The 26,155-nt window shown below is 58.2% G+C and overlaps 5 protein-coding genes across 5 annotated transcripts; 4 read left to right on the forward strand and 1 right to left on the reverse strand.

The window, feature by feature from the left end:
• Positions 1-871: 871 nt before the first annotated feature.
• ACA1_071790 (inositol 1,3,4,5,6pentakisphosphate 2-kinase) lies at positions 872-3,809 on the reverse strand (the record flags this gene model as incomplete). The annotated part of the gene is made up of 12 exons (XM_004353033.1): positions 872-1,100; positions 1,196-1,373; positions 1,477-1,578; positions 1,745-1,848; positions 1,960-2,045; positions 2,184-2,289; positions 2,389-2,513; positions 2,611-2,826; positions 3,032-3,129; positions 3,230-3,344; positions 3,495-3,602; positions 3,696-3,809. The coding sequence occupies 12 exons, from the start codon at positions 3,807-3,809 to the stop codon at positions 872-874; spliced, it is 1,581 nt and encodes a 526-aa protein (XP_004353085.1).
• Positions 3,810-3,908: 99 nt separating this feature from the next.
• Positions 3,909-6,666, forward strand: ACA1_071800 (pentatricopeptide repeat domain containing protein; the record flags this gene model as incomplete). The annotated part of the gene is made up of 9 exons (XM_004353034.1): positions 3,909-4,015; positions 4,215-4,425; positions 4,549-4,880; positions 4,971-5,189; positions 5,269-5,420; positions 5,546-5,661; positions 5,796-5,993; positions 6,119-6,454; positions 6,517-6,666. The coding sequence occupies 9 exons, from the start codon at positions 3,909-3,911 to the stop codon at positions 6,664-6,666; spliced, it is 1,821 nt and encodes a 606-aa protein (XP_004353086.1).
• A 572-nt stretch (positions 6,667-7,238) lies between these two features.
• Positions 7,239-8,243, forward strand: ACA1_071810 (uncharacterized protein; the record flags this gene model as incomplete). Its single annotated transcript, XM_004353035.1, has 5 exons — positions 7,239-7,354; positions 7,466-7,662; positions 7,754-7,881; positions 7,972-8,096; positions 8,171-8,243. 5 exons carry the CDS (start codon positions 7,239-7,241, stop codon positions 8,241-8,243), a joined length of 639 nt encoding a protein of 212 aa, XP_004353087.1.
• Positions 8,244-9,018: 775 nt separating this feature from the next.
• On the forward strand, positions 9,019-10,124 carry ACA1_071820 (uncharacterized protein; the record flags this gene model as incomplete). Its single annotated transcript, XM_004353036.1, has 4 exons — positions 9,019-9,323; positions 9,469-9,512; positions 9,545-9,594; positions 9,900-10,124. 4 exons carry the CDS (start codon positions 9,019-9,021, stop codon positions 10,122-10,124), a joined length of 624 nt encoding a protein of 207 aa, XP_004353088.1.
• Positions 10,125-10,521: 397 nt separating this feature from the next.
• Positions 10,522-26,046, forward strand: ACA1_071830 (Beige/BEACH domain containing protein; the record flags this gene model as incomplete). Its single annotated transcript, XM_004353037.1, has 57 exons — positions 10,522-10,647; positions 10,805-10,962; positions 11,022-11,111; positions 11,196-11,334; positions 11,458-11,485; positions 11,666-11,816; positions 11,927-12,101; positions 12,187-12,300; positions 12,383-12,506; positions 12,607-12,689; positions 12,817-13,004; positions 13,133-13,245; positions 13,365-13,503; positions 13,595-13,983; positions 14,092-14,342; positions 14,433-14,601; positions 14,721-14,967; positions 15,037-15,569; positions 15,656-15,780; positions 15,878-15,974; positions 16,061-16,258; positions 16,356-16,472; positions 16,557-16,681; positions 16,784-17,370; positions 17,466-17,821; positions 17,948-18,066; positions 18,145-18,281; positions 18,392-18,539; positions 18,615-18,693; positions 18,771-19,027; positions 19,121-19,225; positions 19,301-19,556; positions 19,647-19,793; positions 19,873-20,084; positions 20,205-20,335; positions 20,441-20,558; positions 20,673-20,848; positions 20,974-21,055; positions 21,128-21,419; positions 21,553-21,680; positions 21,760-21,880; positions 21,968-22,115; positions 22,202-22,446; positions 22,514-22,680; positions 22,769-22,879; positions 22,977-23,233; positions 23,324-23,392; positions 23,490-23,666; positions 23,742-24,165; positions 24,252-24,350; positions 24,417-24,540; positions 24,641-24,750; positions 24,843-24,944; positions 25,134-25,316; positions 25,407-25,498; positions 25,612-25,731; positions 25,845-26,046. 57 exons carry the CDS (start codon positions 10,522-10,524, stop codon positions 26,044-26,046), a joined length of 9,960 nt encoding a protein of 3,319 aa, XP_004353089.1.
• Positions 26,047-26,155: the final 109 nt, after the last annotated feature.

Below are 26,155 nucleotides of genomic sequence, written 5' to 3' on the forward strand. Positions count from 1 at the left end.
CAGCAGCGACAGCGGCTCGGGCTCGGGCGGTGGCGGCGGCCAACGCTACCATAGTAGTGTCGAGCACAAGCGACGCGAGCGAGAAGAGAGGGAGGAGAGGTGGGAGCGCGGCAGCAGCCGCGAGGGCACGGCCGACCACACCGGCGCCAGGCGCAGCGGCGGCGGCGGCGGGAGCTACCAGCGCAACAACTACGGCAACTCGCGGGGCTACAACTCGCGGGACTACCACCACCACAGCAACAGCGGCAGCGGCAGCGGCAGCGGCAACGGATATCGCAACCGTTCGGCGTCGGCGCCGAATGAGGGCAGCGACGACGCGGGGGCGGCCCCGAGGCAGCTGGAGAAGAGCGAGAGCTACCCGGGCGGCTACGGCACCGGCGGCGGCGGCGGCCAGCGGAGGGACTATGGCGACAGCGGCTCGTACGGGCGGTCGGGCAACTACCGCCGCGGCGGCGGCGGCGTAGGCGGAGGTGGGCGCGGAAACGAAGAAGGCGGGGAGCGCAGGGCGAGTTCGCAGTGGGGGGCGGCGAGGTCGGGCTACCATCAACAGAGCGGCAGCGGCGAGGCCGTCGACGGAGGCAGGTGGTCGAACCGAGGGACCAACCACAACAAGTCGGGCGGCGCCGGCGCCAGGGGAGAAAGAGAGTCTTTCTCTTCGCCAACCGCCGCAGCAGCGCCCAAGCCCAAGCCGACGAAGAAGGCGGCGGCCGCAGGGGAGAACAAGAGCGGCAAGGGCGGCGAGCAGAGCACCGATGGGTGGACCGTCGTAGGCAGGAAAAAGTAGATGTGATGCTCGCCGCGTGTCGTGTCGTGTCGTGTGTGCGCAAGTGTGTGCGGTTTTCTTTTCACAACAAGAAAAAAGTATTGCATATTAGAATGCACCGGTGGTGGTGTGGTGTTCGAAGAGGCAGCGCGGGGTGGTGTGGGTCGTGGCGTTGCTGCTCTCCTGTAGCTGTCGCTCCTGGGCGATGAAGTGGTCCACGATCTCCTGGTCGAGGCGGTACCAGTAGGGAATGTTCTGTACTGGCTTGGGGTCCACGTCCACCACCGCCACCCGGAACGCGTACCGCCGCCCATTTTCTTCCACCACCCGCTCGCCGCTGTCGCCCCGCACGCGCGCGCACACGTCAATCGCACGACACACGCCGCACACACAACACGACACGCACGGAGACATGACACGCCGCACACGCACCTGGTGTGGCTGGGCTGGTGGTGTGGGTCGGGGACGGGGACGGGGACGGGGAGGAGGGTGATCATGATGGAGCAGTCCTTGGCCGTCATGGAGATGAGGTAGTCCCGGATGAGCTCGACCATATCGGCCTCCTGCAGCTGCCCGCGCTTCAGCTTCTCGACGAATCGCTCCCGGTCCTCTGTGCCGCGCATCAGTGCGTGCGCACGCATGTCGTGTGCGTGTGCGTGTGCGTGTGCGTGTGCGTGTGCGTGTGCGTGCCGTGCGTGTCGTGTGTAGTGTACCGCTGTCGCCTTCGAAGAGCTGAAGCGTAGTTTCGTCCCATTCGTTGGCCAGTGCGTCGAGGCCGTGCTCCTTGATCTTCTTGTGCAGATAATAGATGCCCTCTGCCGCCAGGTCGTGAGTGGACACCCACACGCACGCACGCAGCACACACGCACACACGCACACACGCACACACGCACATGACACACGACACACACGACACACACGCCACACACGCCACACACGACACACACGACACACACGTCAAGAATCCAGAGGTGTGTGTACCGATGTCGAGGTAGTCCATCTGCTGTATGCTGCGCAGATTGGGCAGCACCTTCTCCTCGTGCAGGATTCGGCACAGCACATCCACCATCGTCGATATGCACGACCTGAGGCAACCCCACGTCGGTACATGTGCGTGTGCGGTGCGCGTGCGGTGCGTGCGTGCGGTGCGTGCGTGCGGTGCGTGTGCGTGCGTGCGGTTGTACGCAAGCGCGTACCCATCGTCCGCCGGTGCGAACACTGAAGCCATCTTTCGTTCGAGGTGCTCCAGATCGAACGTCGTCTCGCCCTTCATCTTCCCGCCCTGTTCCAACCAAAAAGCACGACATTGGCAATCTGCCGCGCCTCGTACCAGCACATCGTGCGTGCGTGTGCGACCGTGCGTGTGCGACCGTGCGTGTGCGTGTGCGATCGCGTGTGCGGTGGTGCGTGTGCGACGTACCAGGGAGCCGGTGTAGGCCAGTTCGCCGTCGGCGTAGATCTTGACGTTGTTTTGGGGCACGTGGAGCATGTCCATCAGCGCTCGCCTGATGCGCGCCGGCTCCCCGCTGAACAGATCTATCGGACAGTACGCACTACCACCCACACCCCCCGCACCACGTGAGTGTCACCGCACACGCGCGATCGCACACGCACACGGGCGGTACCTGATCTCGTCGATCTCGCCCTTCTTGAGCTTGAGTCGTTGGTGCATGCAGTAACGACACACGCGCGTCTTGATGCTGTGCGGCGCCCGAATCAACGGCGAATAGGGCAGGAAGCCCCACTTTGGCTGCGCGACACGACACACGACACACGACACGACACGCACGACACGCGCGTGAGACTGTGTGTGCGACCGCGAGCGTATGAAGTGTGGGCCGACGTACCTTGATTTCGACGCAGATGATGGGCGCGACGCGGCCGTCGGTGGCGTCGGCGTCGGCGGCGGGCGCGGCGTGCGGGAGGAGCGAGAGGTCGGGCATGAGGAAAGCGAATTTGCTGTCGACATCGATCTCGGTGTCCTTCCGGCGGAGCTCCGGCCGGCTCTGCTCCACGCCGGCGCCCAGCGCCCCGAGAAACGCCGGCGTCATCACGATCGGCACCTGGCCTCGCCCCCCAAAGCACCCCCTTCAATAACCCCGCATGTCGTGCCGTGTGTGTCGTGTGTCGTGTGCGGTGGTGCGCCGTGTGTGTCGTGTCGTGTCGTGTCGTGTGTCGTGTGTCGTGTGTCGTGTGTCGTGTGTCGTGTGTCGTGTGTCGTGTGTCGTGTGTCGTGTGTCGTGTCGTGTGTGTCGTGTGCGGTGATACCCCGGGGTGGACGTAGGAGGGGCCGATCAGGGGTCGCATGACGTTGTGCACGAACGCGTACTCCTTGAGCTCGTGGTTCTCGACGTGCACTGGCGTGCCTGGAATTCCAAGGGGGAGAGGTGAGGAATGATTGGAATGCTGACGTCAGCACTGAGGCCTCAGTGTCTGGGGCAGTCGACGGCAGCGAGGAAAGCGCACCTTGGAACCACATGAGACCGTCGGCGGGGATGTGGAGTGCGTGGGAGCCCTGCGGACCCTTGCCTCCGTCCTCCCCGTTCTTGAAGCGCTTTTCGACGCGCAGCACCTGGCCCTTCTACATACCGCACACAACACGCACGACACGCACACATGCTGCGTTAGGTGTTGCGTGTCGGGTCGGGTCGTGCGTGAGTGTGTGCGTGTGCGGGATGGGCAATGTGCGTGTGTGTCTGGCGAGTGTTGTGTTGTGTGAAGATGAGCATACGAGCGGACTGGTGGGGTTGCCGCCAGCGTAGGAGAGGACCAGGTGTGCGGCGCCCTCGCCTTTGTAGCGCCATTGAGCGACCGACTCGGTCACCAGCGCTTGAAGCGCCTGCAAAAAAAAAGTAACGACAGATTTTTAAGATTATTATTATTATTATTATTATTTATAAGCAATTAAATCCGTAATAATCACATTGCGTACCTGGATTTCCTGTGGCTGGGCTGCTGTCTTGGCCAGCGCCTCGATGAGGGATGGAATCTCCAGATTGGACTGGCGCCCCTTGATCACAAACGCTCCCGCTTCCTTGGCTTCCATCTGCGTTTTGTTGGATTTACATTTTTCTTTTTTTCTTTTTGCTGCTTTTCCACACAGAACTTATTTTCTTTTTATTTATCATTTTTGCACGCAACGAAGATGAAGCGGACACAATCGTTGGTGGCGAGACTCGCCAACAGAGGAGTTGCCGCTTCACCATGCTGCCCGATGCTACTGCGATCCAATCGGATCGCCCTCTCCTCTCAGTACCTTGGATCCCTGCTCCAATCTCCTATGCATCTCGATTTTCTTTTCTTTTGCCCGATTTCCACTCAATTCAGTGCAAATCACCCCCAAGCCCCCTACAGCTTCCTAATCGATAATTTTTGATGCAATTTATGTTTTTTAGGATTAATTTAATTTAACGATTAAATGTACGCTGTGTTGTTGTGTTGTTGCATCAAGGCGAGCCTTTGGGCAAAAGGAGCTTACCAGGTATATAACCGAGTATGTGCCGCCCACTGAGATGTTGGTGGATCTCGACGAAGAGGCCGAACGATACTACGCACCCGCTCCCCCAGAGCTTGATCCACACGGCTCCGAGCTTCAGACCTCGCTCGACGGCGGCCATGCCGCTCAGCTCGCCTTCGAGCGGTCTCTGCCTCCCAAGTCAAAGGTAATCGCACACGACCGCACACACGCGCACGCACACACGCGCACCGCACACACGACCGCACACGCACCACCGCACCACCGCACACGCACACGCACGTTCACTAATAACTCAACAACAAAGCAGGCCAGCAACTCGGTGGTGTTTCACGCGCAGTACACAGAAGAGTTTGTGGACCTCGACGAAGATCTGGACCTGCCGCCGCGGCTGGCGCCCAACCAACCCGTCACGGCCCTGCAGGTGGCGCGCCTGCTCCGCCGGTTCGCCAACACGCAGCACACGCGATCGCCCGCGCAGAACGAGGAGCTGCTGGGCCAGGTGGTGGCCCTGCTCGATCGCATCGTGGTCCGTGCCGGTGTGCCCATTCCGCCACCATCTCGCTCCTCAACGACCACAACATCAACCACTGCCGACGAACCGGAGCTCAACGAACGCTACGCCGAGCACGTGGTCCTAAGGTGTGTGTGTGTGCGTGCGTGCGTGCGTGCGTGTGCGTGCGTGCGTGTGTGCTAACTGTCGTGTGTGGTGTGGTGTGGTGTGCGGTGAAGGTCGAACCTGCCGGCCGGCAACAAGGTGATAAACTGGCGACAGTTGATCGAGGCTCTGGCCGAGGTGGGCAAGGTCGACGCCGCACTGGGGCTGTTCGAGTCGCTGGAGCCCCGATTCAGGATCATCCCCAACATCACCCTCTTTTTGTCGGTGTGGAAGCTGTGCAAGGACTACCACCGCACCGACAAAACACTCGGCTACATGGACTACTTCTTCAGGTACTATGCGAGTGCGTGCGTGTGCGGCGGTGGTGCGTGTGCGACGGTGACTGATACGTGTGTTACTTGTTTGGGAAAGTTGTCGCGCGCGTTCGGTTGGGTCGGACGATTGGGTGAGCGCGGCCACCTTCAACTACATCCTCTCGGCGGTGCGCGACGTCAAGGTGACACTCCGGGTGGTGGACAAAATGAAAAAGGAGAAGGTTGAGCTCGATGCCGGTTCCTATGAGCGTATGTCATTCGGACCACACCCTCGCACTCTTTGCTGACGTATCGCTAACATCACGACCAACGACACGACACACACGACACACACGACACACACGACACACACGACACACACGACACGACACCAGAAATCATATTCAACATGATCAAACAGGGCCAGATCAACACGGCCCTGGACTACGTGAAACTCATGAAGTCCAGCGGGCTACAACCTACCCTCAACATCTACGCATCTCTCTTCAACGTACGTATTTTTATTTTTATATACTATTTATACTTCATAATGTAATACATCAGTTTATATATATATATAAGTTAATATATTTATTATTTATATATTATTGTTTAACATTTCAAATGGTGGTTTGTGGTGCTCAGGGCTTGCTGCATCACCCGGCGGATCCCTACTACACGAACAAGGGGTTCAGAATGGTCAAAGGGCCCAGGTCTGAGGACGACCCACCGAGCGACATGAGCGAGCACCATCATTATTCGTTCTCGCTCATGCTCAAGCTCTTCGACGATCTCAAGACGCTCCACAAGCCCAACAGCGAGATCTACTCTCAGCTCCTGCGGGTACCCAAACCAACCCTCCTTTTTTTCTTCTAGGTCGTCCCGCATCATCTCATCAATTGAACGTGTGCGGTGGTGCGTGTGTGTGTGGTGTGTGTTGCTGCGTGTGCGGTCGTGTGTCGTGTTAGGCGTGCGCGCAAATGGGCGAGTACGAGAAGGCGTTTGAGCTGTTTGAGGAGCTCAAGCAGACCTGCCCGGTCCACTTCTCGCACATCGGGAGCCTGATCGCCGCGTGCGGGACCAATTGGCAGGCCGACAGGGCGCTCGAGCTGTTCTGGACCATGAGGGACCGGCACCGGGTCGACCCGTCGCCCGCCTGCCTCAACGCGCTCCTCGTGGCGCTGGTGCGCTCGGGCCGCTACGACCTGCTCGAACCCACCATGGACCGAGCCTACGAGGCCTACCAGCTGTGCGTCTGGCCCAAGACCGTCGGCTACATCATCCGTAGCGCCGTCCAGCTTGAGGTACCATTTCACACGCGCACACCCTCGCACGCACACGCACACGCACCAACGCCTTGGTGCAGGATTTGGAGTTCAGCAGGGGGTTCCTGGAGATGGTGGCGGAGAAGTGGCCGCGGACGGTGGACACGAAGAAGGTGCAGGGGCCGGTCGCCGTACTCGAGGCCAAGCTGGCCGCCCGCCACGCCGCCAAAGAGCACCACCAGGTGGCCTGAAACAAGAAAACTCACAATAAATAAATAATAATATAAAGAAATAATTAAAAGAAACAAGAATTGAATGATCAGTTGGAGGGAAGTTGGGGTGAGTGATGGTTGGCTTGTGAGGGTACTTAATGGTTTGATTATGAGAAGTGGGAGATAGGCGCTCTGGTTCGGCCGGGAGACTGCAGATCCGCGGTTGGGAACTCGTCCAATGGCCTCTTTCAAAGTAGTAAACAGACCAATCGACGCAAGGCTTTGGCGCCTTTTCGTGGGTCTGCGGATTTAGAGGCGTGGTGGAGTGGGACTGTTGCCTTCTTGTGGCGACGGAGGAGAAAGGTGGGGTGTTTTCGGACTGGTCTTGGGACAGCCGCGAACTGCACTGCGCGCCGAATTCAAGAGAGAAGTGGACCGCGGCCAGTCTCCAACCCCAGCTCGCGCCGTACCAGCTACAACAATCAAGGTTGTCACCAGAGTACCGGCCGCAGCAGAAAGCAGAAGGCCAGAAGCTGGAAACACAAGGCGCAAGGCCATTCCTCTCAACTTCCTTCGTCACTCAAACATCAGGTCAAGCAAGCAGAGGCAAGATGATGATGCTCAAGCCCAACGCCACCTTCAAGGAGTTCGCGGAGGACAACTATTGCAAACAGAGCATTCGCGTGGCGGAAAGCTTCATTCTCAAAAACACAAAGAACATCATTTGGTACAGTGTTCTTCAGGATCTGTTGGGAGTGTGAGTGCAGTGTGAATGCCGCGCTCTGACTGATGTGTGCTTGTGTCGTGTGCGGTCGTGCGTGGTGTGTGCGGCGAGCAGGGTGAACAAGGACAAGCACACGGTGGACGAGATGCAGAAGCTACTCAAGGTGAACTGCCTGCACAAGGGCGACTTCGGGTCATGCAAGGGCAAGAAGTGGATGGTGGCGGTGGACGGATCCAATTCCTCCTACCTGGCCCTCGAAGAGACCCTCAAGCTGGCCGACCCCGTCAAGGACCATGTGTTCGTCATCACAGGTACGTACCATAGAACACAACACTTATGTGTGAAAAAAAATTATGGTCTAAATTTCGTTCAAATTCACGCTCAAAATCAATGCGCATGCAGTTCGGGAGAAGACGAAGGTGTCGAAGAGGGCCAAGACGCTGGAGGCCGACGTGCGGCTCAACTTTGAGATGTGGAAAGCGGCCCGCGACATCGCCACCTCATGTGACGATCGGATGAAGGAGTCCGAGGTAACACACCACTCGTCCCATCCATTGATTGGTCAAGCACGCACGTTCTGGGCGTATCGTGCTGACCCGGAGTTGCTTCTGGTGTTGTAGTACGAGTACACTGTTTTGTTCCCCGACGCGTACGATGCCCGAAGAATGCTCGTCAACCTGTGCCACCGATTCAAGGTGGACTACCTCTGCATTGGCAAACACAAGAAGGGCGAGAGAAAGACAAGGTACTCGCTATATAGATATCTACTTTTGCCGTGTGACCGATCCCTTAAAGGCGATTTTGGTTTTTCATCATTAGGCCATTCACCTTCAAGAAGTCCATGGCCGTATACGCCAACAAGAAGGCTTTGTGCCAAGTTCTCCTCTTCTGATGAGAAAGGCCAACCTCCCGCTCCTCCGGCAGCACACTTCCTTTTTCTACCTTCTGTGCATCGTCCATTACCCTGTCCATAAAACTCTTGTTCAACTCTTCTTCTTCTTCTAGCACTTCTTCACACCACTTCTTCTCCGTATTGTAATGTCCGAGGCCCAGATCAGACAACGTTCGCCTTTTAGAGGTCCCCCAACAAAAAAACTCAAGCTCCCAGCTTGTTCAAGTTCCGCTTTTTACGGCTTTGGTGTTGCACGATAAGACAATCACTTTCTGTAAGTGAACGCCACCAGCGGAACAGGCCGGCAGTACTTATGTATTTTTTAGTAAGGGTCACGTTGACAATCAGCTGATGCACGAGTTAGATAAACCGGCTGCTGGTGTTGGGTGTAGACACTTTCAAACCCCAACAGGTCTTGCCTTATTGGGTGCTGATGGGCAACGCAACTTCCATATGCGCACGCTTGCGCAATCTAAGGTCCTAGTATGAAAGGTAGGTGGTGGAGATCATCCCCTCGGAGATCCCTAACCGTCGTGTTCGCTGCACGTGCTGTGGCAGCAATGCAGCAAGCACACACCTGCACGGCTCGCATGAAAGCAGCGCCCAGTGCTCGCAAACCTTTGAACAAAAGTAACCCTTCTCACGCACATACATACACGAAGCAGTGTCATGAAGCCAGCCCCCACATCGGATCCCTGCCCAGTGCTCTGGCACAAGGTGAGCTTGCCTGCGCCTTCGAGACAAACCACGCACTAACCACCCTAGAACACTGTAGATGGGCGCAGCTGCGGTCGAAGTGTACAGCCTGTGCCTGCAAGCGGCGAGCAGCGAGGCCTTCACTCGGGAGGACTGGTGCGGCAAGCTGCAAGAGCGCCTGACACTCATGGACACCTACGCGACGCTCCTCAAGCTCTCGCCAACACTCAGCGGCAGCGACAACACGATCAACTCTTCGACTACAGCCACTGCGGGCATCTGCGTCATCCCTCGCTCGGTGAGCTCGGGCCATCTGTCCAGCCTCCCTCCCAGCCCGCAGCCTGGTCCCGCTGCCCGATCTTCGGACATGGCCTCCCCGCCGTGGTCCCCATCACTTTCCTCGCCACAACTGGTTGATATTAGGCCGCACCCACCATCATCTTCTCCTGCTTCCTCATCCTCTACGTCAACATCTTCCACTTCGTTCAGTTTTCGCAGTTCTTCTTGTTCTTTGTCATCTTCGGCGCAGCATCGGCGAAGTTCATCCCAACATGAACAGCAACCCGTCAGTGGGTACCTCGACCCAACACCGCGCACACCCCCAGTTCCGGCCGTGCTGCCGCCTCACAGGAAGCAGTTCAAACGAAAGAGGCGTGTACACGAGGACCGCACATGTTCCGAGTGTGGACGCACCCACACTTCCCAGTGGCGCAGCGGACCGGATGGTTTGGTGTACGCCCCCCCCCTCTCCGCGCTCCTTTCTTAGATAGTGATGGCCCTCGGCTCATGGACGTAACCTAGGTGGGTGGTTGGATCAATTGATTCAAACGTTGTTCTTTTCTGCGCTCGTTCGCACACAACCAGCAACACAGCGTGACATCCAAGCTGCTAATATACAACTCTCTATGTGGCTTTCTCAGATTGTGCAACGCTTGCGGGATGAGGTACTTCCGTAAGCAGAGGCGTGTGGAGCGGGAGGAGGGCGGGGCCTACTTGCCGCAGGAGGCCGGCGACGTGATGAGCTCGCCACTCCGGCTTATGGCCGAGCAGCCCGAACCGGTGCAGCAGCATCAGCCACAACGGCGACACGTCCCGCTCGCGCCAGCACGGCTCGCCCCTCAGCTCGGCTTCAACCACGACCTTTGCCACAACAAGCGCTCCAGCATCTACGGACTCCTCAACTGAGCGCTCAACATCGAGTGTTGGCCTCGAATCGTCGACGAGGAAAATACATGATAATTCCAAACCTGCACAAATGGTGCACAAAAGGGGGAGTGCCACACAGCAACAACAGGGAGGTCGAGTAAACTCAACACAATCCTCAATTTGATTGCCAATTGGACGTGAGGAGGAGGAAGAACGTTCCCTTTTCCTCCATCCAGGGCAGTACGCGCAAGTGGACGTCTGCCTGCCCCTCCCGGTGCGCCATTCACCATTCCCATCCGCACCAAATTGTGGGTGATTAGCCAAGCTGCATTGGAGTGAATTACTTGCCATTTTCAGTTCTAATTCTTGAAATAATTACACTATTTGATAATCACCACCTTGCATTTTATTTATTTTTATTTTTGCTTCGTTAGGGATGGATTGGATCAAATGGATGGGACACGCCATCGGCGTCTCGGAGGGGGCCGAAGCACAAATCTCAGAGCCGGTGGCCAAGCTGCGCTATCTCTACAAGGTCTACACCGAAACACGAGGCGAAGAGGTACCGTTGTTCATCTGCGTGTAGCTGGCGCGTGTGTGTCGTGTGCGTGTCGTGCAGTCTCTATCTCGTCATCAGTACTCCCGCCGGATAAAGGGCGAACGCTAACCATCATCACCACCACCGACAACAACGACAACGACAACGACACACAAAACAGAAAAAAGAGGTGGCGCTGAGCAGGGTGATCCAACTGTTCATCGCCATTTTCGGACACAAGACCGCCGAAGGCGATGATGAAATGGGCGAAGGCGACCGCACGCCCAAAGCCGGATCGGCGCTGGTCACCGACCCCGCCAAACCTGATCTCGAAAGGAGGTACGCACCATCGCACACGATGAAGCACAGCTGTCGCTCACCACCAACGTGTCCGATAGCTTTGGTCGGCAAGCGAGAGAGCTCTCGCTGGTGCTCTCCTTCATGTTCGTCAACCAGATCAAGGCAGTGTGGCCCTCCACTCTGCCACGGTACGTCGTCGCCGTCGTCTGACTCGAGTACAGCGTTGGCCTACACGTTTGTATTTCTCGCTCACATCCTTGCGGCGGCTGCAGCGATCAAGCCATAGCAGCAGTGTCACACGTTTTGGAGCCACCCAAGGCCGTCGACAACCATGGCGCGATAGCGGCCCCACCCGCGCGGGTCTACGCTTCGCTCATCCTGGATACCTTCGAGATCCTCGGCACTTCCGAGGTGCGTCCACACCCCGTGCCACGTCATCAGCAGCCACAAAACACACACACCACACACACCACACACACACACACACACACACAAAACCCGAACCTCACACCTCTACGATCGCCTCCACTACAGCACTGTGTGATCAATATGGCGTCGGCGGGTGCCTTCTCGATGATGGTGCGCATACTACACTTGTATCGCTACTATCACACCAAACACGCCAGCAAAGGTCTCTTCCTCGCACCCCCGTGTGGCAATATGCATAATAATTGCGTGCGTGCGTGCGTGCGTGTGTGCGGTGTGTTCTGATTACTGAACACTCTTCGCTTGGGTGGCGCAGAGTTGACCGAACGGGTGATCGCCAACATTCTGCTGCACAGCAGCCGGTATCGCACCGTGATCGACGACCTGAGCAATGCCGACGGGCTCAAGCTGGTCTTCGATATGTCGGCCATGCATGCCCGTTTCGTTCATCCGCAGCTTCGCATCAGGTAAGTCGTCGTCGACTACCTCATCAACGCCCAGCGTGTGTGCGGTGGTGTGTGCGGTCGCGCGAGTGCGCAGCAGTATGGAGTGGCTCATACATACCCCTCATCATCAGGTTGTTCAAGATGCTCAAATCGGTGCTCGCGGAGCACTTGGACGAGCAGCTGGTGACCTACATTCGCGACCAGAGCTGCATCATCCACCAGATCGATACGCTGCGCCATTTCGACAAGTACGAGAGCGCCGATGAGATGCTGGCGATCTGGGGCAACATGACCACCGTGTTGAAGGTGCGCCCACACCAGACACAACACCAACAACCGACACAAGATTTATTCAATTTGTGTGTGTGTGTGTGTGTGTGTGTGTTTACAGCGATCGTCCAAGGTCTCGAGCATCTTGATGGAGGAGTTCCTGGTAGGCGGCGGCTACACATTCCTCAACAAATTCCTACTTCACCTCGAAAGCCTGCGCGAGCCTTCTCAGGCCGTATGCCCGCCCTCCCCTCCTCTGCATCTGAATTGTTTTTGCTCGACCTGTGACCAAGCGGCCCACTTTGGTCTGTTTGTAGGTACGTTTACTGGATCTCGTGACTAGCCTCATCTACGTCGGGCATCTGCGCCTACAGCTGCCCGAGACGCCACCGCCGTTCAACGAAGACACGATGCCGGCCCCCTCCAGTGACACGTCCGGAGGTCCGGTTCCACGCACTCACGAGCCCAACCCTCCAAAACAACATTTCGCTCGCTCACGGACATGATTGCTGATACCACTTTTTGTTTCGCGTGTGTGCAGTCGCGTGTATTCGCAACATCGACGCACTGCTCGCGCTTCAGAACTATTTCATCGCCAGCAAGAACGATTCGCTGCGGGAGAAAGTACGAGCCCTCGCGGGCCTCCAGCAGTACACTTATTGGCTTTGGTGGGCTCACCGTCAACGCACGCACGCACGCACGCACGCACGCACGCACACACACACGATTATCTCGAGCGCAGGTGTTGCAGATAGTGTCCAGCGTGTTTACGAAGAGCAAGCTCAACATCTGGCTGATCTACGCGGTGGACTACATCTTCCTGCTGCGTTTCGTCGACGGCCTGGCGGACATGAGCGAGCATCTGCAAGAGCTGTTCATCGGCATGATCGCCTACCTCGCCATGGAGAACCACTTTGTGCCGTTCAAAGAACTTCAAGGGTACACACCACACCACACCACACCACACCACACCAGAGTGCTCCTCATCAGCTTAGGACCCAAAGCGTAGCGTTCAATTTATTGATTTGATTAAATTAACATTGTGAACCACAAACATTGCCTACCAGGCTGTTCGCCATGTTCGAGGCGCAGGTGTCGGCTGAGTTGATGCGACTCATCTTGGGCATCGCCAACAAGCTGTTGGTTCACGATCCGCCTCGATACAAGGCCGTATTTCGAGGTTCGTCAGTTCAGCCAGCCTAGGATGGTCATGGCATATATTAATCTCTGATGGCATCAAACCAACCTAATCACAACGCACACGCACGACGCACACGCACGCGCACACGCACACACTAGATGCGGGTCTGTTCGACCACGTCTTCGGCCTGCTCAAGAAGCACGACGACTATCCGAGCAGCCTCGTGTCTGCCGTCCTGGCATGCGTCAAGTCGCTTCTGCGCGACAGCCCCGACAACGTGGCCCTGTTCAGGAAACTGTACGCGCACACCCCACACCCCCCAGCCTCCTGCCAAGGCGTATGACGCTCACACATCCGTCGGCTCCCCCCCCCCAATCTTGCACCAAAGCAATGGGAAGGAAATCGTGTCTTCGTTCATCCAAGAGAACGACGCCGACCTCCGTTCGTGCGCCCTGCGCCTGGTCGAGATCCTGGTCCTCGACGACGTGCAACTGACCTACGGGTACGTCGAGCCACCCAATGAGAGTGCGAGCACGTGGTTCGGTGATTTGACACCGGTGGTGGTGGCGACTCGTTGCGTCGACGTCGACAGGGAGTTTGCGACGCTGGTCGATCTGCTCAACGGCGTGCACAAGCTGGCGCACGGGCCGGGCGTAGGGAAGGACATCCTGCGCAGCGTGTCTGCTATTCTGTTGGCCGAGCGCAAGTTCAAGGACATCTTCCGCAGCGTCGGCGGATTCAAAACGCTGTCGACCGCGTTGGCCGCCATGGGCGGAAGTACGTGACACAGTTCTGTGTGTCGTGTCATGTGTCGTGTCATGTGTCGTGTCGTGTCGTGTCGTGTCGTGCATGCGTTTACTGATCGTCATGCACTACGACGTTCAGGTTTCGCCAACAGCCAACAGCAGCCGGAGGACAGCGTCAAGCCGCGGCTGTCGATGCTGGCGAATCTCTTCCGCACCCTCACCATCGCACTCTCTCGGCACAAGGAGAACAAGCAGTTCTTCCTCGACGACCAGGGCTACGGGCGCATCCTGACGGGCGTGTGCCAGCTCAAGATCCTGGACTCGGCCCACGCGCTGCTGGTCTTCGGTTCGCTTCTCCAGATGTCCGCCGAGTCGACACAGAAACTCAAGGTTCCGATTGGCGAGCACTCAATTCATTGTTCTTCTTTTTAATGCTGGGCATACGGCGATTGGTCAATGCTGACCGCACACTGCACACAGGGTGACGAGCTGCCCAGTCGGCTGGAGCGGATCCGCAACCCCGAGGTGGCGCTCATCATTCTCGAGCTGCTCGGCGAGACCATCCCCGAGGTCCAGCGCGACGTCTTCCAAACGCTCAACAACACCCTGCGATTCTCGACTAAGTCCCTGCATGCCCTGTTTTCCTCTGGTAAACATTCACCTCTCCCGGAGGAATGGCCGTGCGCAGTGACTAACGCACATGACACACACACACACACACACACATGACACACACACCCCGCCGCACGCACGCACGCACGGCCGCAGGAGTGACGAGTTTTATTCTGTCCAAGTATGCGGCAAGCATCGCCGACCCGAAGGACAAGACGCACGGGCACATCCTCAAGTTCCTGTCGACCATGGCCAGCTACAAATTCACCATCGCCGAGTGGCAGCAGTTCCTGGGCATGTTCACGCGCGAGAACCAGAACAGCAGCCTGCTCAAGACCCTGCTCCGCATGGCACGCACCGGCAACGCGCCGACGTTCGTCGAATTCGATCGCACTCGCCACCGGTACTCAGCGTGTGTGTCGTGTGTCGTGTGGCCGTGGTACCCAACTGACACTCTCTTTTGCTACGACAGAGGATACGAGTGCGTGCGCGTGCCGTCGGTGATGGACGGACAGAAGTGGCCGGCCTCGAGCACCCTCATGCTGTGGGCCTGCGTCCGGAGCTTCCGCACCGACGCGCCGTCCGACTCGGCTGCCTCGACGGACGACGCCGGCAGTGACGCGTCATCACTCTCGGGGTCGTCGTCCTTCTCCCTCCCCACTCCGATCTCGTCCACCACCGCGTCGTCGGTCTCCTTCTCGTCGTCGTCGACCTCGACCAACCCCTTCGACATCCCGTCGCCCTCCGCCCTGCCGCGCTCGCGCTCGCAGAGCTCCGTCGCCAACCCGTTTGGCGCGTCGCCGTCGTCCGCCGGCGCCGAGCCACACGGCAACCCGTTCGACACGGCCTACAGTTCCGCGCCGTCGACGGCGAGCGACAACCCGTTCGACGCTCCGCCCGCGCCAGAGGAGGCCGCCGCCGAGGTCCAGCGACCTTGGAACGGCGTCCACCTGTTCAACCTCAAGAGCGACGACGGCGGCGAGACCCCTTCGCTCAACATCTCTGGTATGTGTGCACATTCCAGTGGTGAGTGGGTTGAATGGATGAAGGGATGATCGCTGACGTTGTGTGTGTGTGTGTGTGTTGTGTAGGCTGGGCGTGTCCGGACAAGCTGGTGCTGCAGGTGGGCAACAACCCATTCCTGTACGAGGTCGACTTCCCGTTCGAGGAGGATGTGTGGTACCACATTGGCATCGTGCAGGTCAAGCAGGTCTGGGTACGTACTCATAAGAGGAAGCGGCCACCACATAATGATCATTTTTCTGTCTTACCGCTCTACGATTGCTCACACTGCGACACCACCAACACAACAGGCCACCACTATCAAGGTCTACATCAACGGCGCACTGATACAAACCATGCAAGTGGCCTCGCCTCCGCCCATCCACGGCAACATCTCCCTCACCTTCGGTACGCACTCCTTTCCTGGTACAAGCATTATTATTTTTTAATTATTTATTTAAATGAATTAATAAATTAATATGTCACTTGTGCAGGAACGCTGAGGGAGGATGCGCGAGCGTGCGATGAGATTTGGCGCCTGTCCTCATTCCACATCATGGACGGCGAGGTGCCGTCGGTCATGCTGTTCATCATCTCGCTCCTGGGACCCACCTACAACGGCAACTTCCAGGCGCCGCTCTCGCAGTACCAGACCTACGGCATCATCACGCCGCGCAACTTGTCCATCGCTCGTACGGGCCTTTTCTCCCACTCTCGCATCCGCGGCCCAGTGCGTCCACTGATCGCACACGCACACGCACACGCACACGCACGACCGCGCAACTACAGAGAGGGTGGACAAGGGCGGCTCTGCGATTCTGGACTTTGAGAACACGTCCCAGTGGTTCCCTGTCCAGCGGAGGGCCATGATCTTCACCCTCACCGCGCGCGATCTCGTTCACATGGGTACGACCACTGCACTTCACTGCACCTGGCCAGTGCCGCCGCACAGGGTTTCCAGGCTTTTGCTCATGTGATGTGTTTCCGCAGTGGGCCGAGCGCACATCAACCTGTTGATCGAGGGCGCACACGTCTACCAGCCTCTGACGCTGGTCCATGCCATCCAAGCCCTCGGAAGTGTTAGCACACTCCTCCTCTTTGTCTACCACACCAAGGTACGCGCAGCCGCATATTACGATCATAATAAAATGTAAGAATATAGTATTATTATTATTATTATATTAAATATTATTTATTAATTATTCAATATGGTGCAGGATGCGCGCGAGCTTGAGATCGCCCTCAAGTTGGTGCAGGAGCTGGTGTCCAACAACTACATGCTCTCCAAGGCCATGGAGGAGGAGATCCCGACGGGCGAGGACGCGGACGGCCCGCGTTTCAACGGCTACCAGCTCCTGGCGCACCTGCTCCACGCCAAGCACGAATTCCTGACGGCCGACATTCTCGAGGTCGTGTTCGAGTGGGTCGGCATCGGGCTCTGGCAGCCGACCGCGACGCGTCGACAGACCCAAAATGTCGACGACAACAAAACCGCAAGCCCCACCACCAGCAGCGGCAAGACCAGGGCCGGCACTGGCGCCAAGAGCGGCGAGCAGCCGCCCAAGGCGAGCGAGCGCGAATGGAGCAACAAGGAGCGACGCGACGACAGGCGCGAACGGCGGGCGGCAGGCGATGGGCGGTCCGCCCTGGGCGGCGGCGTGCTGGCCAACCCGTTCGTGTTCCGGCACGTCCTGCTCGAGCTTCACCTGTGGAACAACTCCGTGGGCATGCTGCAGCTGGTGCTCCAACGCATCGCCAGCCTCGTGTCGCCAACAAACATTCACCACAAGTACAACCTGTACCGGTACGTGCTGAATCGCACACGCGCACGCGCACGCACACGACCGCACACACCGCAACACTCGTGCACAGACAAGAATGACCGGAATTCGTGTACAGGCTGAGGGAGCTGGACGTTCTGGCGACGCTGTTCGGCATCATGAGCGACGTGAGCACGCCGGAGGTCATCTTGCCATTCGCGGTGGACCTGGTGATGCAGCTCATTGCGATTGACGTGCGCTCGAGCGACCTCCAGCAGCTCTGCGACGTGCTGCTGCAGACGATAGTGAGCGTGGACGCGCGTCGGGCCCGGGTCAACTACGAGGCGACGATGGCCCGCGCCAAGCAGGCCTCGCAGCCCAACTCCCCGCGGGGATCCGACGGAAGCCAATCGAGCGAGAGCAACAGCCCCCGCGGAGCTTCCGCCACTGGGCGTCATCAATCATCCGCCACACCTACCCTGCTCGGTTCCGCAGGTACGAGTTTGCGTCGATTGCTGTGTGCGCGTGGCTCAAACAACTTCTGACTCGTCTTTGCCCACACACCACACACACACAACACACACACACAACACACACACACACAACACACACCGCATTCAGGGTCGCAAACGGGCGCTGCGGCGAGCCGCGGATTGATCGTCAGGAACCACCTGCTACAGATGCTGATCGACCTCATCGCCCAGAACTGGGCCGACACCAAGATCCGCGCCTTCACCGACGTACAGTCCACGTTCTCCCCAAATTTCTCCCCCAATTTCTGCCCCTGGAACTAACAATGCTTGGATGATATGCATCAGGTGCTGACGGTCGAGTGGCTGATGCACTTCATGAACGGCTACATGCACGGCTCGTCCATGGTGCTCGCGGTCAACCTGGTCTGCATCCTGTACCAGGCCTCGCTCGAGTTCCAGAGCTCCTTCCGATCACAGAACGGGTACGCATGTGTGTCGTGTGCCGTGTGTCGTGTGTCGTGTGTCGTGTGTCGTGCCATGAGCACCATGTTTTGTGTCGCACTGACGACGAACCCATGGTCTGGGTCAACAGGTTCCGGGTGATGCAGCAGGTGGTAGTGCACTACTGCACGTGCGTGGACATCTACTACGCTGCGTTCGCCCTGCTCGTGGGCTGCCCCATATCACGGCTCAAGAAATCGCCCAAGTTCGAACAGCAGGCCCTCGTCGACATCGTGCAGGTACACTACCGTCCCCTTCAATTCTAATGCATCGAGGCTCTTTGCTAACACGCACCCACTTCGCACCACGCACAGGCATCGAAACAGATGGTGGTGTGCGGCGAGGCCATGACCCTCATTCTCACCATGCTCAAATCCAACATCGAACTCTCAGGTACTCAAACTATTAGATGATTATTTAGTATTCATATTATTCAGCAATTAAATATTTACATTTTCTTCCCTACAAAGGTGGCCAAGCGGAGGAGCGGAAAGAGGGCGAGGACGATGTGGTGCGCTCGGCCGAGCTGAGCATTCTCGTCAACCGGGAGGAACCGTCCGAAGCCTTCCACGCGGCCATCCTGCAGTTCATCCTCTACCTCTTCGACTGCTGCATCAACTTCCAGCAGCTGTGCGCCTCGCCGCCGTTCCTGTATCGGCTGGTGGACCTCATGTTCCCGCAGGGCGTCCTGGCCGCCACCATCACCGACCAGCTTCTCTTGACACACGTACGCCCCACACGCCCTCTCTCACTTCCCACAGTCCGCTGACCACACACACACACACACACACAATCACACACACAACATGTTGTTGTATAGACGACGGCCTACATGGAGCCCATATTCACGTTGATCTCGCGCACCATGGACACGGCCCTGCGGTCGATGGCCGATGGCCACACCGTCATCATCAACATCTGCGAGGTACGGACAGACGGCGGTCGACTGGGCCTCACACGTCAGGCTGACGTGTAACTTTGTGTGTCGACCGACGCGCAGGCGGCTCCGGGCGCACGCGAGGAGCGAGAGATGATGGCCTACGAGAACCAGGCCCTGTGGACCATCCTGGAGTACCTCAACAAGGCTGTGACGCCCGACCAGCTGCTGGAGAACGCGCAGCTCGCGACAAACCTGGCCGGGTTCTGTTCAGCGCTGGTCGACCAGGTGGAGCTGCAGGCCTTCCCCGCCGGCAAGTACAAGGTGTTCCAGTTCGTCATGAAGTATCTGCGCCACGTCACCACCGCGCAGCCCAGCGGTATGCTCACGACACACACAGCACAAACGACGCGACACGACACACGACGCACGACGCACGAGTGACTTACCTCGTAACGGTGATAAGCAGCACGAGGCAACGCGAAGGTGATACGCGAGGCGCACAAGGCCGGGAATCGGATCACTGTCTACCTGCTCAAGGAGAGCCGGACCCACACGGACGACCTCCTCCGCATCCTCAAGAAGATCGTCAACCACCAAGCCGTCATCATATCCGGTACCATTTATTATATTACTTTATTACTTTATTATTGTTATTATGGTTATTATTATGCTAAACATTATATCCGGGACAGAGACGAACAACGACAAAGAATTCTTCAGCTACCTGTGCCTGGCCATCCTGCCGCTGCTGCTGCACGACAATCAGCAGATCACGCGCTTCTGCGCACAGATCTTCAAGCTGCTCCTGCTCGCCAAGGAGCAGTTCATGCGCGACGTGCTCGTCAGCCGTATCCAGGGCGAACTGGTGGACCTCAAGACCAACGGCTTCGAGCTTCTTCTCTCGGTATTTCATTGCATGCACACGCACACGCACACGCACACGCACCACCGCACACGCACATGCACACAGGGTTCACCACACACTAACACGTTCTATTGCCTTCTTGTGTGTGAATTCACGAAGGATGTGAATGGTTTCAATTTCTGGGTGGCCAGCGCGCACCCCACGGTGACGCGAATCTTCAAGCAGCTCCTGGGCAAGAGCGCCAAAGCCTTCACCCACGCCGAACAGCAACATGTCGACACAATCTCCAAGTACTGTTATCGCTTCTGCCCCCGCCCCTGCATGTTCATACTCATATTAGCCGGTAACAAATTGTCGTAACACATGTGTGAAATCGGTCGACAATATGACAACAGGCAATGGAAGAAGCGCCGAAGGTCGATCGTCGTTAAGTACGAGAAGGCCGTGCAGGCCGAAATCATTCACCTCTCCAAGGTCGACCTGTCGCGCCGCAATGCCGCGGACCGCTTGGTGGTGCGTGTCATCTCCCAAGTCTTTCGTTGTGTGTGTGTGTGTGTGGTGTGTGTGGTGTGTGTTGCTGCGTGTGCGTGCTTAGTGGCGGCACTAACAACGGGGGTCGTGTAACAGGCCAAGGGCTGTGGCAGCGTGTACTTGAGCGCCTGGCAACAGGCGCGGTACCAGGAGGTGATGGCCTACCACTGGATTCAGCTCTACCGGTCGCGCTACCTCTATGGGGAGACCTCCCTCTGGCTCCCTCTCGCTGCCTCGCCGCTCGACAAATGGCGCCTCGACGAAACCGAAGGGTACCATTTCCCTCAACCCATGTCCTGTGTGTGTCGTATGTCGTGCGTGTCGTGCCTCGTGTTGCGTCGTGTGTCGTGTGTCTTGTGTCGTGTGTTTAACTAACGTGTACCTTCCGCTGGCATAGCTCGAGTCGTATGCGGAGAAAGTTGCAAAGGAATGAAGATTTCTACCAGAACTATCCGCATTTGGAGCCCGGCAATAACCTGGTACGCCGCAAGAAGCGTTTTTGGTCCCCTCACCATTTGGCTGACGTCATCAACCGCGTTGATCTGCCTCAGCTGCCGACGAGCAAGGACACGCGTGAGTTCCTGGAGAAGCTGGCGCCGCTCCCCAACTACGCCCACACGCTGGCGGCGCTGCGCACTGCGGCCGTTCCGCCTTCGCCTCTTCTCGAGGCATCCGCGGCGCCGCCGCAGGAATCGGCCTGCGAGGACTCCCAGACCCTGACGAACGAAGACGAGAGTGGCGAGGGAGAGACGAGGGTGAATCGAGCCGACGACAGCGACAGCGCAGACTCGGACGACAGCGACCAGCAGAGCCTCGCCACGCGGCCACCCAGGCCACTATCTCGTACGTGTCGTGTGCCGTTTGTCGTGTGCCGTGTGTGCCGTGTGTGCCGTGTGTGCCGTGTGCCGTGTGCCGTGTGCCGTGTGTGTGGTGAAGAGTTCTGTAAATCGCTGAAATATTTGCGGGCGTCACGTAGTGCGAGGAAGCAAGAAGCAAGAGGTGATGGAGCTCGAGGAGGAGGATTGGGAGGAGGACCACGTGGATCCCGTGCAGGCCAGCATGGACGAGATCGACGTCGAATTCCAGCCCGTGCCCATCGAAGAGGTGCGGCCCGGTCGTGTTTATTTTTGATTTTTTATTGATTTTTTTAATATTGATTTTGACGGCTGCGTTGTTGGTGCAGGGCGGAGAGGACAAGAGCATTGACGGCATGATCGCGCGCCTGCTGGCCCCGGGAGACTGTCTGTCGCTGGCGCCCGAGGAGCTCTTCCTCTGCGCTCGCGTCTGTGTTGTGGGCCTCATCAGTACGCGCCATTTCCGTTTTTTCTCACTGACTTTCTGCTTGTCGGAGCTTATCGCTTTTCGCCACACACACGACACACACACAACAGAGGGTGTATTCTTGATCGCCAACAAGCACTGCTACATGATCGAGAACTGCACCATCGGCGTCAACCGCCACCTGTACATGCTACCCGACCGACGGTCCAAGAAGGAGCGCCTCCTTAAGGGACCCTTCATTCCCGTCCTGCACCGCTGGTACCCTCTTGCTCCCCCCCCCGGCCCAGGGCCTAGACTAGCGTGAATTAATGTCGACTACGAATGCGATTGCGGTGTGAGCGCAGGGCCTACGAGGAGATCAAGGAGGTGATCGGGCGCAAGTTCCTGCTGCAGCCGCTGGCGATGGAGTTCTTCTCGTCGAGCGGGGCCACCCAGTTCCTCATCTTGTCGCTCCACGAGCGGGACGCGGTGCTGCGACGGCTCAACACCATCGTCAACGCGCTCAAGCCGGCGAGCGAGGTCAAGAAGGTGCCCACGCCCATCGGTCTCGACTTGCCGCTGGTTCCGCTCCGCAGGGCTTCCATCGACGGTACGATACCGCACACGCACGCGCACTCGACTTTGCATCATGTTTCATTAATATTTCGGTGGTTCAGCTGGGGACCAGACGTGGGGTTCGATGGCCAAGGCTGCGGCGGGCCGGCTGAAGAGCTATGCCAGCGGCATCGACCCGCTCAACGAGGGCAACGTGCTCACCCTGTGGAAGAAGACCGCCATGCAAAAGTGGGTCGAGGGCGAGATCTCCAACTTCCAGTACCTCATGGTACACACGACACACACTATCGCTGTACACACACACACACACACGACACACACACACGCACACACGCAGCTAACATCGTCATGTGCAGCATTTGAACACGCTTGCCGGGCGGTCGTTCAACGACTTGTCGCAGTACCCGGTGCTGCCCTGGATTTTGGCCGACTACTCGTCTTCCGAGCTCGACTTGGACGAACCCCAGGTCCGCAGTCCCTCCCTCTCTAATTAAGGTGGCTGTCACGCGTGGCAGTCTCACTCACCGGCGATCGCTGTCGGTGTTGCTATTTATGCAACAACAGACCTACAGGGACCTCTCGCGGCCCATGGGCGCCCTGTCGTCGGCCCGGGCGGCCAAGTTCCAGGAGCGGTACGACGAGTGGGACGAGCAGGACAACGAGGGCGTGCCCAAGTGGCACTACGGCTCGCACTACTCGTCGGCCGGCATCGTGGCCCTCTTCCTCATTCGCCTGGAGCCGTTCACCCAGCACTACGTGCGGCTCCAGAGCGGGCGCTTCGATGTGCCCGACCGCATCTTCTGCAACATACAGTCCTCCTGGTGCGTGTCTGCGTCGTCGCATGTATTAAGTGTGTGCGTGTCGTGCGTGTCGTGCGCTGTGTGTGCCCTGTTGCTCATCAGTGCCTACAGGGAATCGGCATCGGGCTCGGCGGGCGATCTCAACTTGTCGGACGTGCGCGAGCTCATCCCCGAATTCTTGTACGTGGTCCTCCCTTGGTCAAGAAGATGAGCTCTGGCTCACGTAACGCGCTTTGTGTCGTGTGTGTCGTGTGTGTGTCGTGTGTGTCGTGTGTAGCTACCTCCCCGAGTTCCTGGCGAACAAGAACCGATTCAACTTCGGCCACAAGATCACGGGCGAGGAGATCGACGCCGTGGGCCTCCCGCCCTGGGCCAAGGGCGACCCGCAGCGCTTCATCTGCCTCCACCGCCAGGCGCTCGAGTCCGAATACGTCTCCAACCACCTCCACGAGTGGTACGCCGACCCACTCCTAATTATTTGAACTATGCGCGATTCTTTTGCCCATGCATTCCTCACACGTTCCATCAGGATCGACCTGATCTTCGGGCACAAGCAGCAGGGCCGCGTGGCCAAGGAGAGCCTGAACGTGTTCTACTACCTCACCTACGAAGGCACGGTGGACATCCGCAGCATCGAGGACGTCGACCGGCGCAAGGTGATGCTGTCGCAGATCAACAACTACGGCCAGACGCCCGCCCAGCTCTTCAAGAAGCCCCACCCGCGGCGCCGGGTGGTCGTGCCCCCGGCCTCGCCGCTCCAGCAGGCCCACAACTGGGAGCCGTTCGTGTTCGCCGAGGCGAGCGGCGCGATCGGGGCCATGTCCCTGGTCGACGGCCGCATGACCATCGTCCCGCCCTACAAGGCCTTCATCGCACGCGACGCCGCCAAGTGCATCGCCTGGACTCGATCCACCGCTACCCTTCGCCTCGTCTCCGCCTCCTCCTACACCAAGGTACACACGCAACCACTAATGTGCGTCGTGTGTGCGTCGTGTGCGTGCGTTGCAATTCAGTGACTAAATCGTCTTTTGCTCGCAAGACGTTTAAAACGTGGGAGAACATCGTGGGCTGGGGCGAGCTGCTGAGCGTGACCCTCACGGAAGACAGCAAATTCCTCATCACCGCCAGCTCCAACACGGTGCGGACACCCTTTGCCTTCCCTTTCTTCTCTCTTTTCTCTTTCTTTTTCGCTTTGCGGCGTCAGCTGACGCGTGCACCACCATCTGAACGCCGCGGCCAGGTGGTCTCCGTGTTCCGTTTGGACCGGAACGAGGGCGAGCAGCGACTGGGCAAGAGCAGAGAGAGCGCGCAGAGCTCTGCGCCCAAGTGTACGCTTTGCCCCACTACCCCCCGCCCGTTCTGTTTTTCTCTTTTTGATCTTTCTTTCCGTTCTCTCTCTGTGTGTGTGTCGTGTGTGTGTGGCCGCAGATGATGCGACGTTTGAGCTGAAGCACTTTGGAGACCTGTTTGGCCACCGCGAGGCGGTCACGCATGTCGTCGCGTCTCGACTCCACTCTCTGGTTGTGTCCGCTTCAACGGTACCTGGTCTCCGCGGCACACGACACATATGGTACCCGACGCGCGTGTCGAAGGGAAATACTGATGTTTTGTTATTTTGCTTCTTTGACAGGACAAGAAGGTGATGGTGTGGGACCTGCTGCGATTACGACATGTGCGCACGCTGCCCGAGCTTGCCCGACCCATCACGGCCCTCAAGATTCAGCCCTTGACGGTACACACAATACCAGCACGCACACACGCACACACGCACACACGCACACACGCACACACGCACACACGCACACACGCACACACACACACACACACACGCACACACGCACACACACACACACACACACACGACACACACGACACACACCACGAGCAATTTTTGGTTACTCAACACGCACACGACGTGCAGGGCAACATTGTGGTCTGTACAGACAGAGAGATCACTCTGTGGAGCGTCAATGGCGATCTGTTGGCCTCCAACGGGTCGCTCCGCCCGACGGAGCCCATCACGGCGGTGGAGTGCGGCCACGGCCAGGAGTGGGAGCCCCACAACATCGTCTACGTCACCGGCCACGCCGACGGCTCCATCGAGGTTCGTTCTCTCTTCTTCGTTGCTTGTGCTGCGACCGTGTGGAACTCATTTCTTTTCTTTCTCTTTCCTTTTCTTGTCTTTCTGTTACAGTTCTGGGGCGTGGTGGAGGACCAGCTGTGCCGACTGCAGCGCTTCGGCGCGCCCACCGCTCAATCCCCGGTCACTGCTCTCTACATGCGACCGTACGCCGTTTTACCCTCCAAACCCACCGCACTCGCGCACACGACACGAGACACGACACAACCAACTACACGCAGCGATCTCACTGCCACTGCTCCTGCTACTGCGTACGCAGAGACGACAAGGCGCTGTACAGCGGTAATGCGACGGGACAGGTCATCTTGTGGTCATCCCAGGAGGAGCTCGAGGCCGAACGAGCCCAGAGGAACAAGGAGATCTCCACCTCCCTCTCGAGGTACTGACGGATCAGCCGTCGCACACGACGCACACGACACGCGCACCGCACACGTGTGCGACGCAAGTGTTGGTACTCACGAACGCGGCCAAACAAAAAAATGAACTCTGCAGACCACCGTCGATGAGCGAAGCTGGCGTCGAGGGCAGTCCGCTGGCGGACGCCGCGCACGACCGGTCGGTGGCGCCACGGCGCGGGACGGGCGGCAACGGCGCGAGTGGTCTGGTGGACATCTCGCCGCTCCGCAACCTGGCCCGGACCACCACCTACCTGCCCAGCCTGCCGAGCTTCGGCGCCGGATGGCGTCACAACTGAGCGCTCAGCTTGGGTGCAGGGTCGGCTCGAGTGGGTGACAAAAACGAAAAGTTTTTTATTGTTTATTTTTGCCATTTTCGCTCTTTTTTGGTTTTATTTAGCATTTATT

The sequence above is a fragment of the Acanthamoeba castellanii genome, assembly GCF_000313135.1.
Source record: "Acanthamoeba castellanii str. Neff unplaced genomic scaffold scf7180000084603, whole genome shotgun sequence".
NCBI lineage: Eukaryota > Discosea > Longamoebia > Acanthamoebidae > Acanthamoeba > Acanthamoeba castellanii.